The sequence below is a fragment of the Schistocerca cancellata genome, chromosome 1 (assembly GCF_023864275.1).
Source record: "Schistocerca cancellata isolate TAMUIC-IGC-003103 chromosome 1, iqSchCanc2.1, whole genome shotgun sequence".
Taxonomy (NCBI): Eukaryota; Metazoa; Arthropoda; class Insecta; order Orthoptera; family Acrididae; genus Schistocerca; species Schistocerca cancellata.
The window spans coordinates 468185437-468198049 of NC_064626.1; the positions used below are offsets into that span (position 1 = coordinate 468185437).

The 12613-nt window shown below is 38.8% G+C and overlaps 1 protein-coding gene across 1 annotated transcript in view; it reads right to left on the reverse strand.

The window, feature by feature from the left end:
* Nucleotides 1-12613, reverse strand: part of LOC126177063 (ubiquitin carboxyl-terminal hydrolase 34) — a 479314-nt gene that overhangs the window by 132677 nt on the left and 334024 nt on the right. The window contains exons 34-35 of the mRNA XM_049924303.1: nucleotides 7891-8192; nucleotides 1660-1786 (exon numbers count right to left, since the gene is read on the reverse strand). Coding sequence (XP_049780260.1) covers nucleotides 1660-1786; nucleotides 7891-8192 — 429 coding nt within the window. The remainder of the gene's footprint in view (nucleotides 1-1659; nucleotides 1787-7890; nucleotides 8193-12613) is intronic.

Sequence of the window (12613 nt, forward strand, 5' to 3'; positions counted from 1 at the left end):
TGAAAGAGAAGGTGAGTACTTCTGCAACAAAATTTTAACTTGTGATGAAACTTGGGTTCACTATTATGGGCCAGAATCAAAAAGACAAAGCATGGAGTGGAAGCACACCAGCTCACCTGTGAAGAAAAAATTCAAAACCCAAGTATCAGCGGGAAAAGTGATGTTGATGGTGTTTTGGGAAGCTGAAGGTCCAGTTTTTTGTGATTATCTCTAAGAGCAGCGTACAATGAGCAGCCAATACTACTCGGATTTGCTTTTGAACAAGGTGAAGGCAGCCATAAGAGAGAGATGATGTGGATCTCAGAGGAGAGGGGTGATTCTCCAGCAAGACAACGCATGTCTTCATATTGCTCAACTAACCCATGAAACCATAGACAAAATGGGCTGGAAAGTACTGGCTCATCCCCTTACAGTCCTGATTTAGCACCTAGCCGGAATAAAAAAGCCAGTAGCCTGTTAGAACAAGTGCATAAATGTTTAAAGAGATTATGTTGAAAAGGAGAAAAAGTAATGTTTTGTAAAAATGAACCCCTTTTTTCTCCAGACCAATTTTTATCTTTAACCCTTTAACTGCTCTGGACATGTTAATGCATGCGCCTTTCTACCTGTCCCTGTGTGCTTTGAACATGTTTACGCGCGACACCAGTCCTTCTACCTGGTACTCTAAATGTGTCTATGTGTGGACACGTTCAGAGTACCAGGTAGAAGGATTGGCAGCATGCGTAAACACATACAGAGCACACAGGGACAGGTACAAAGGTGTGCGCATTAACACGTCCAGAGCAGTTAAAGGGTTAATTACTCAATGACCCTCATAGTATTAAAACCAATTTCATTCAGCAAATAAAAAATTACCTTAAAACAACAGGTTATACAAATGCTAAATGACAATCACAACTCTGTATCTGTGTCACAAAATCTGCAAAGATTGAGCATATAGTTCCCTCAAAATACACACATACATTCAGAAAGACCTTTAGCTCATCTTTAGAGTTGGCCAAAATGAGATCCTACTATTCTCTAGAGTAAATCTCACTTTACTCAGCCAAAGACCCTCACAAAATCTATAAAGATTATATACAATGGACAGTTTTGTTATCTGCATTAATCTAACACCAAAGATCACGATGGCTGTTCCTTGGTTGAGTATAAAACAGCACTGTTCTACAGGTAAAGATTTTTCAGCCCTAGGGGTATCAAGCGACTGGACAGAATTTTAGTGAGGATTTTACCATCAACTGAGAGCAGTGTAAGTCCATGATAGTTGCAACAATCGGATCTGTCACTATTTTTAGAAATGGTTATAATTAAATTCTTCTGTAGTCAATAGACATGGTTTCAGTTGACCATATTTTAGTTGCAAATAATGGATAACTGTGGGATTCTCCTGTACCTACAGCACCTTCATTAGCTTAACTTTCCTAAATATTGTCTGTGGAATCTGACATGGAAACTAATTACCAATATACTGATGGTAGCTGTTCTGAATTATTATGTTCAATCAATCTTAAACCAACTGTTCCTTTTTAATCACTGGTAGATCATTATTATTTAATTATCTGTGTACAGTTTGTGTGTCCAATTTTTAATACTGGTAAGTGTTCACCAAAAAATTAAGTTTAGGAGCATAACAACATAAACATGTCAGTTTCTATTTACCTTTTCTTTAGCATGGATAAATGTCTCCACAAAAAATGACGTGGACAATTGAGCAGCCATTTCCGTAATATCGGACTGCAGGCTGATGAGAGTCTGAGGAATGTATCCACATACTTGCCACATAAAGCTGGAAAACAACAATACACATTTAGTATCTGTATTACACATAGTATCTATCAAAATTTAAGAGTGTGTGAAACAAGTCACTAATCTTTCTAGCCACATGGCACATCAGTGGATGTCAAGTCTTACTTCCAACACACACACACACACACACACACACACACACACACACACACACACACACACACACACAAAAGCACAATCCCACGTCCGACCATCCTGATTTAGGTTTTCCGTGATTTCCCTAAATTGCTCCAGGCAAATGCCGGGATGGTTCCTTTCAAACGGTATGGCCGACTTCCTTCCCCGTCCTTCCCTAATCCGATGAGACCGATGAACTCGCTGTCTGGTCCGCTTCCCCAAAACAACCCAACCCCCAACAAAAGCACCTTGGAGAAAAAAGGGAGCGGAACACACATTTTTTGATGGAATAATATAATCCGCTTTAGCCCGGATCATTTACTTATAAAATCTGAAGATTTTGGGAGCTATCTCCATGTTTATCATCAGAAGTGTAGCTGCTGTTAAATCTCAAATTACTTCTCTAAGGATGCAGTGCTCCTGATTCTAGTAACTGTTTCTGTTCCAGTCCAGGCTCTTCCAGTTTGAGTATTACCCATGGGCAGCCAGGTGCCTGCAGTCAGAAGTGGAACGGAAAAGGCAAACAGCTCAAGTGTGGTAGTCAATACTTTCCACACAACAATGCCAGCTACTGGTTTTGACCACAACTAACAAAGTATAATCACTATGAGATGTGTTTGAATTGTCTGTTTATCTCTTAACATTCTGTAACATTTATGGAACATGACATCTTTTTATTCACAACTGATGCAATATTTTGTGTAAGACCCCATTTTTCCATATGACACACACAATTCTTCAGTGCTGGATGTGAATCTGCAATCTTTCTGTAGTTTTTATCCTTCTCATGACAGGAAGAAGCTGTTGCAATATATTGATCTGCAGATTTGATGTCAGGTCTATTTCTGGGAAGCTTGGAAAATGTACTTCAAAATACCACTATAACAAATTATTCCTGCTTAATAACTCTCCTTGAAGAGAATGCAGTTTTGTAAATTAGTAGATTGTAATAGAACTTTTGAAGAAACGGTATCTGGTGTGACAGAAAATGGTGTGATAAATAATTTCAATTCATTTTCTAGGCTCCTTAAGTTCTGAATTCTTGTCTCAAAACTGTGACAAAGTGATAGCATGTCTTGTTAAAAAATCACAATATCTGTGGTTGGGCACACAGTAGTGACAAAAGACAGTACAGGTTGCTTTCCCAAGCTGCCTTTCAAATAGACTTAGTTCATCCGTGAACACAGTAACTTCATCGTACATGTAAATAATGAGTAAACACATCCCTTGAAACATCACTTAAGTAATTTCAAATATCTTATTTCATCAGTGAGGAAGGCTGTTTGCACCAACAGAACACGGAGCAAACATGGTGCAATAGGTCTGCATGGCGAGCTGCATGCGCTCGCCTGTGACATATTGGGTAGAGTTGGTACTGTCCTATTAAATCAAACTGAAATACAAATCATTCCCTCCAATAGCAAAATAACATATCATGATGTTATGCACTATTACATTTGGTACTAAACTTTCGGCAGGATGGGGAACAGCAGTTTCTTCCAGCAATACTGTTCCTGTTAACTAGAATACGAGCACTTGCGTAAGTACTTTTTTTTCTCTTAGAACGTCTTTTACAGTACGTAGTTTAAGCATACAACAAATGGTCAATGGGAATCAAAGAATTATGACTTACATTTAGACGGCTGTGCAGCATCAGGCTAATGCCATTCTGTACTTCAATGCTAAGTCTAATAGCATATACATAAAAATTGTGGCATTAAGATACTTTCACAGCTAAGAGATAATTTGAGTCTCAGGGTACCCAGGTTTAAAGCGATTTTGGCACAAGCTATGTAGACAAACAGTTCAGACCATTAGTGCACTCAATATCCCTGGCACATTCAATACTGACAAGCTGGCCAGCACAGGATGTAGCATTACCATCAAGTATACGGTTATAGGTGGAAGCTACATTGAGGACAAAGACAGTTTTCAAAAGCTGAAACACTGTAATAGAACATGATGTAATACCACAGATGAAATATCACTCAAGAGGCAAATGCCAAAATTCTCTGTTCTTATGATCTGGTCTCGATCTTAAAAATGAGTCTTTTGTTATCTATTCCTACAGGTGTTATGAGTTAACAATATTAAATTACAATGACACACAGCTGATGAAAATATATAACAGGAAAATATGGGTGCCTAACTGTAAATTAGGTCAAGAGACTCTTGAAGGAAGAGGCAAATCTTGCTATATCTGAAGTAGAATAGAAGCAGAAGGAAGATGCAAGAAAGGCATAATAGTAATGATTGTACAAGGGAAAAAACTTCCTACAAAAACAATATGAAAAGCTATGTTTGGGTCAAATCTCAAAACGAGTATGAAACAACTAATTATGACAGAAATGAAACAATTAGGAGTCTTCATAATGTGGAGTTGCTGGAGACATTTGAGACACAGATCTCAAAATCAAATTTTAAAGAGCAAGGTATTTTGAAGGACAGATGTGAATGCGGACTATAAATTATTGGTTATGAACTGCAGATTAAAACTGAAGAAACTGCAAAAAGTAACAATTTTGTAAGATGGGACTTGGATAAACTGAATGAACAAGAGGTCATTGAAAGTTTCAGACGGAACATTTGGCAATTCTGGAGTGAAACAAGCAAAAGGATTACAATAGAAGATGATTGTGTAGCTTTGAGAAATAACATAGTGAAGGTAGCACAGGATCACATAGACCTAGTAGATATCCTTGGAAAAATCAGGAAATACTGAATTTAACCAATGAAATGAGAAATAAAGCAGGTGAAAATGAATACCAACGTCTAAAAAATGAGATTGACAGAAGGTGCAAAATGGTGAAGCAGGAATGATTACACGACAAATGCAAGGCTGCAGAGCCATGCACAACTACTAGAAAGATAGATGCTGCCTACAGGAAAATTAAGGAGATCTCTGACAGCAAACAAGCACTAAGCACAGAAGGGAATGCTAAGGGCTGAAGGAATATACACAAGGGTTATGCAAAGGGTATGAGCCTGAAGGTAATATTATAGAAAGGGAAGAATAAGTAGATGAAGGTGTGTGGGAAAATATCATACTTCAAGAAGAATTTCAAAGACTACTGAAAGAACTAACTTGAAATGAGGCCCCTGGAGTAGATGACATTCCACCACAATTTCTGAGATCCCTGGGAGTACCAGCCATGACAAAACTTTTCCGTGTAGTGTGCAACATGTATGAGACGGTAAAATACCTCTAGACTTCAAGAAGAATGTAATAATTCCAGTTCCAAATAATGCAGGTACTGAAGAGTGTGAATATTACTAAAGTACCAGTTTAATAAATCATGCTTACAAAATACTGACATGAATTATTTACAGAAGACTGAAGAGACTGGTAGAAGCCAAGGAAAGATTAGTTTGAGTTCTGGAGACATGTAGGAACACAGGAGGCAATACTGAGTCTACAATTTATCTTAGAAAATAGATACAAGGACAAACCTATTTTATACTGTTTGTACATTTAGAGAAAGCTTTTGTCAATGTTGACTGAAATACACTCGAAGGTAGCAGGGATAACATACAGAGAGCAAAAAGTTATCTACGATTTGTACAGAGACCGACTGCAGTTATAACAACTGAAGCACATGAAGGGAAATAGTGGTTGAGAATGGAATGAGACAGAGCTGTTACTTATCCCTGATGACTGAGCAAGCAGTAAAGGAAACCAACAGAAAGCCTGGAAAGAGAATTCAAGTTGAGCAAGATGAAACAAAACCTCTGAAGTTTGCTTACATTATTGCAATTCTGTCAGAGAGAACAAAGGACTTGGAAATAAGGCTGTTGATACTTTTCCCCTGATGTATCGATACTTTGGTAAATACGGGGCGTATCAAAAAGAGCCATCCAATTTGGCACATCAATATTTCTGAAACTAATAAACATATACAATGAATTTTGTTTACTGGTGAACGAGAAACTCAACAAGTCCCCCCCCCCCCCCCCCCCAAAATACCTTTTTATAGGTGTTCAACATGCACAGCATATTTCAATGCAGTATTCAAATTGTTCCCACACTGCAGGGAGCATGTCTTGAGTTACAGCTTCCACAGCTGCTGTTATGTGGTGTCTCAGTTCATTCACTGTGTTCATAAACAGAGTATTTCATAAACCCACCAAGAAATAATCACATACAGTCAGGTCCGGTGACCTTGGAGGCCAATAATGTAAAGCTGGATCATTTGGCACAATGCAACCGATCCATCATTCAGTAATCCTTTGATTTGAAAATTCTCGCACTTCCATATGCCAGTGTGGCAGTGCCCCATCCTGCTGGTAAATGAAGTCCTCGCAAGAGAGCTTCTGTAAAGTTGGGAAGTAGGAGACAAGGTACTGGCAGAAGTAAAGCTGTGAGGACGGGGCGTGAGTCATGCTTGGGTAGCTCAGTTGGTAGAGCACTTGCCCGCGAAAGGCAAAGGTCCCGAGTTCGAGTCTCGGTCCTGCACACAGTTTTAATCTGCCAGGAAATTTAACATTATGCTCCTTACTCCAAGCGAGGCGTCATTTGACATTTACCGGCGTGACGTGTGGCTTATGAGCAGCCGTTCAACCATGAAATCCAAGTTTCTCCCCCTCCCCCCCCAACTGTCATAGTACTTGCAGCGGGTCCTGACGCAGTTTGGAATTACTGTATGATGCCTATTACGACCCTCTTCACCTGTCTGTGGTCTCTGTCAGTCAACAGATGAGGTCGGCCTGTACGCTTTTGTGTTGTAATGCCCTTCACGTTTCCACTTCACTATCACATCGGAAGCAGTGCACCTCGGGAAGTTTAGAGTATGGAAGTCCACATACAGACTTACAACAAGTGACACCCAATCACCTGACCACGTTTGAAGTCCGTGAGTATATTTACAATGTGCAGCTGATATTTTTCTCGTCAATATATCAATGGTATGGGATACTGTTTTGAAAAGAGGTTATAAGATGAACATGCAAAGTAAAAGATGGGTAATAGAATGCAGCCAAAAGAAGTCAGGCCATATGGAGGGAATTACATTAGGAAATAAAACACTAAAAACAGTAGATAAGGTTAGCTATTTGGACAGCAAAATAACTGAAGATTGTTGAAGTATAGAGGATATAAAATGCAGGCTGGTAATAGCACAAAAAGCATTTCTGTAATTAAAAAAAAATTTTTTTTTCTAAATTGTTTGGAATGAGCCTATATGGAAATGAAACATGGATGACAAGCAGTTCAGACAAAAAGAGAATAGAAGCATTAGAAATGAGGTGTAATAGAAGAACGCTAATCAAAGGGCTAGTCTGAATAACAGATGAGGTCTATACAAGATGGAAAAATATACATTCAAAAAATTTAAATGAAGTAATTTGCAAGCATGCTGACTTGATCACTGTTATCTTTTTCTTCAGATTAAAATTGTTCTCATACTTAGAATTCACCATTACAATTACAAATTTTGCGATATAAATAAAGCACACATACTAGCATGTTAAGAATTTAGCAAATGTTTTGTTCTTCCCAGTAAGCCCTGTAAGAAATGTTAGGTGGTCCTCTGCCAGCCTTTAGACATCATGTTTATGCCCCAGTTGCACTAGTGCACATCGCCAGCAAACGTGGCTGGCTCTGAAAAACAAACCCACTGCCTACTTGTCAGCTACACTTGCACATTGAACCTGTACCTGCAGCTGGTTCACTACAGAAGCGTATTTGGTTCTCCCTAAGAGGGAATGGAAATGCTCATATGCACTTGTTGAGAAAGAGGCATGCACCTACATGCGTGCCTCTACTTGAATGTGGGGCAAGCACAGGCCCAAGGAAACTAGGTGTGACGTGCAGAGATGTAAATGCAGCCTTACAGTGTCTATGAAATACATGACTGTTATTCTTCCCCCTCTTTAATTATTATTATTATTATTATTATTATTATTATTTTCAGATCAAATTGTTAAGTCAGTTTTAAAAATAATCAAGCAATCTCTCTCCTTAGTACTTACTTGAAGTATGTATGTTCAAAGATGTTCTTATCCTGAAGGAAGTGCATGTTATCTTGCCAGATCCAGTCTTCAAGCTCTTTGCTAAGTTCAAATGTGGGTTGTTGCTGTGCTTTGGAAGCAGCAGGTGGTGAGGCGGCAGTGGCTGCTTGTGGTGCTGTGAGAGCATCTGCCTCTGGTTCTTCCTTTGAGCCCCGCTGCTCTCCATCACGGCTTACCCATTCATAGAACAGCATATATGCACTGTTTGTTTTTTCAAAGCTGAAGTCCATGAATTTATCTGTTACTGAGTCATATGTCTTGCTCTAAAAATTTAGGGGAAAACAAAAAGAAACAGTTGCAGATTATACATGGTTCAACAGTGTGGCTGATACTAGAAATATAGGACATGACGAATTTCATGGTACTGAATAGATAAAAATAGATTTCACAGAATGTATCTCCCTAATTAATTAAAACCCAGTATATCAGGTACAAGGTGCCACTTATATGTCCATTTCTTTCTCCCATATGTTAGCAAAACCTGAAATCCCAACCTAACTTCTGAAACCCAAACAAATCCAAATACAACAATGCTCAATTTAATGTCCTGGATATATGCAGCTACAAGTTTCTTTTTCTAACATACAAAAGAATGGAACAAAAAACTGAGAATCTGTTGGGTGATGATCAGTTTGACTTTAGGAAAGGCGAAGGCACAAGACAGGCAGTTGTAATGTTGCGCTTAAGGAAAGCAGGACTTCAGAAAAATCAAAAGTCAATACATGCTCATAGGATCTGTTGACCTACAAAAAGCATCCAACAAATGGTGCTAGAAGTTCAAACTTCTCAGAAACTTAAATGTCTGTCATAGGGACAGATAGGTAATATACAATACTTACTAAATCAGCAAAGCTTCGCAGTTGCTTAAATATATGTGGAAATTGGATATACATCCTAATTTACTTCTCCCCCCCCCCCCCCCCCCAACCTCTGTCTCTCCATCTATCTTCTCCTTCCCCTTCTCTCTCCATCATCTCTTTCTCCTATGTCTCTTTGTCCATCTCCTCTTTCCCCCTCACTACACCATTTCATGCCCCTTCCTCTCTTTCCATCCTGTCTTCCCTCCTCCCTCTCAACTTGAGCCTCGTTCATTGTTATTCCAAATTTGTATTCCTTAGTGCTATTTGAATCACAAGCCAATAAGCCATACACAAAAGTCTCTGTTTTCTGTGAAAAGCAACTGAGAAGAAGAAAACGAAATTACAGATTGTTGTGTATTTTTTAAAATATATAAATATAATAGAGGGAAACATTTCACGTGGGAAAAATATATCTAAAAACAAAGATGATGAGACTTACCAAACAAAAGCGCTGGCAGGTTGATAGACACACAAACAAACACAAACATACACACAAAATTCAAGCTTTCGCAACCAACGGTTGCCTCATCAGGAAAGAGGGAAGGAGAGGGAAAGACGAAAGGATTTGGGTTTTAAGGGAGAGGGTAAGGAGTCATTCCAATCCCGGGAGCGGAAAGACTTACCTTAGGGGCAAAAAAGGACAGGTATACACTCGCGCGCACACACACACATATCCATCCGCATATACACAGACCCTCTCCCTTAAAACCCAAATCCTTTCGTCTTTCCCTCTCCTTCCCTCTTTCCTGATGAGGCAACCGTTGGTTGCGAAAGCTTGAATTTTGTGTGTATGTTTGTGTTTGTTTGTGTGTCTATCGACCTGCCAGCGCTTTTGTTTGGTAAGTCTCATCATCTTTGTTTTTAGATATATTTTAAAATATATATAATGACAATGAATACATACAGCAAAAACAATTTGCCTGACAGTGAGAACAAAAACAAAACTGCACAATTTCACAGCTGAGCACACCAAAGATTTTCTTTCTTGAATTCGGTTTCAACAGGAAAGCTGTACATTGTTGGCAATGGTCTTGTCGTAGCAGTACCACCGTTTCCTGTCAGATCACCGAAGTTAAGCGCTGCTGGGTTGGCTAGCACTCAGATGGGGGCCTGTCCAGGCCTGCTGAGTGCTGTTGCCAAGCAGGGTGCACTCAGCCCTCGTAAACCCAATTGATGAGCTACTTGATTGACAAGTAGCAGGTCCAGTTATGAAAACTGACAATGGCCAGGAGAAAGCCATGTTGACCAATTGCCCCTCTATATCCACATCCAGTGATGCATATTGGCTGAAGATGACACCGCAGTCGGTTGGTACTGTTTTAAAAATATGTAGCCTATGTCAGTCTTGATGTCTATTTGAGTATCATGTAAAAGTTTAAAGTAAATTGGTCAAGAACATTTCATTTCAAGAAGTGCATCTTCATGTTTTTGCGGCATAAAGACTGTTCCATAAAATTTCGGGCATGCAGCCGCATAAATTCAATTTCTCCTGCTTCTAATATTTCGGCTGAATATGCCCAGCCATCGTCAGAGTGAGCCGAGTTGACTAACGCTCCAGCAGTTGCTCCATCCTTTGAAACTCGAGGACCGAACCACTGTGTATGTGGCCAAAGATACACAAGGCACCAGTGACATTGATAGGCGGCAAAGAGGTGTAACATACACATGGAAATTAAATCTATGGCTGCGCAGTTGATCCAAATGGCGATATTGATGTGTCACTGAGAGCTGTAGCGTCGTGACGTCTTTGTGATTTAATTACAGAAATTGCCTGATTCCATGCTTTGTCCAAGCTGAAGCCAATATCTCTATTAATTAAATTAGTCGCCAACCAAATTTCAATTGCTTCTTTCATTACTGAGTCCCAGAAAGATGAAGTTGAGGGTAAAATTTCGACACTATTGCACACCAATAGAGTGCCCAGTGTCAAGACAGTGATCTGCCACCGCAGATTTATTAGGTTGTAAGACATGGGTGTACCTGTAGTGCTCTGTGCTTCTCTCCTGGACTGTTAAGTGTTGTCTGTCCAATGTATGAACCGCCACAGTCACAGGGGATCTTTTAAACTTTACTGATCTTATAAACTTTACTGATTTAACTGATGCATATTTTAGGTATACCAATTGAGCTTCTTTTATTTACACGATTTTCTGTCACCAGTTTGTGTGGTGATAAATTTATATTTTTTGGAGTGTTATTTTACACAGAATTTATTTGTAAGAACAATGTACTATTTATTATATTATATTATATTATATTATATGAAATATTTCATTAATGCTAACTCTGCAGTGTTAACTATCAATTCTGGCAAGCTATTGCTATGGTAATTCTGTCAATGATATAATGCTGTATGAAACTGGTGGAGCTTACAGTATATATTCTTGGTTAATGTTGCCTTATTCAGCAGTTGATGTTCGTGCTCTTTCAGATATTGCTCTGTCTGCCTCCACCAACCACCATCATAGGTATAAAATTGTTATTATTGTAAAAAAAAAACTCCACATGAATAGGCCATGAAAGCCCAACAGTACCGACCGGCCGCCATATCATCCTCAGCCAACAGGTGTCACCAGGTGTGGATAAAGAGGAGCATGTGGTCAGCATACCGCTCTCCCTGCCATATGTCATTTCTGAGGCCAGAGCCACTATCTCTCAATCAAGTAGCTCCTCAGTTTGCCTCACAAGGGCTCAGTGCATCCCAATTGCCAACAGCACTCGGCAGACCGGATGGTCACCCATCCAAGTACTAGCCCAGCCCGACAGTGCTGAACTTCGGTGATCTGACGGGAACTGGTGGTACCACTGCGGCACGGCCATAGCTGTTATTATTGTAGCTTTCATTTGAAATATTTTTTTAGCCATATTACCATCTCTTTGTACAGAACTCCATCTGCATATGTATTACTATTGTACTGCAGTGCTTCAAGCCTGAAGATAATCTAAATTATAGATTGAAACCGGTTACCAAATAAACATTTATCGTGGTCAGGGCTGTTTTACTGAATTTTAACTCTTTTAATCACTGTTTATGCACTACTGATAGAATGCTTTCTAAAATTTTAACTTACAAATAATGCATACACATCTATTGTGCACTTGGGGATCAGAACATTCTTGAAATTATCTAGTAGCGCTAACAAAAGTACTAAAGTAAAAGAACAGCCTGGTGGAAATGAGGTAATTCTTTCATTGTGTATGAATGTAATCTTGACTTCTATGTATATATTTATTTATGTGTGTATACACTGCACTGAACTCTATCCTGAACTGCCAGTACGCTAAATGCCCCTTTCAATAATTTATATCTTCATAATTTCTTTCATTTTTGGGAGGTCCCTACTTGCCTGGAGAAAAAAATAAAAGAAACACACACATAAAAGAGATGCTTCCGAGATTGTGGAAGAATCAGGAGGTTCTCTCTTCAATAAAAGTTAACCTTGTAATTTATTTCATTTACCTCTATCAAGAAAGCCTCTATAAACTATCAAAATGATTACAGTTTCAAAACAAATTAACATTTTTAGGTTTAATGAGACACAAAGTGTAATCAAATAATAATTGGAATATTTTAATTTCTTTATACATACAATTTTGGTATTTCTTTGTCCTTCTTGTTGCATGTTCCTGAGGTATGTTTGCATTTTCAGTTGTTTTTAATATTCAGTTTATTAATAAGAATTGAAAAGGTTATACGTCTTTTAGAGTGCTTGGCAAATTCTTATGTTCGAAAAAGATGGATCAAAGAATCTGCATGAAACTTTTCTTGAAAAATGGAATAAAGTGGAGCACTACATTTGAAATGTTGAATGTGGCTTTTGACG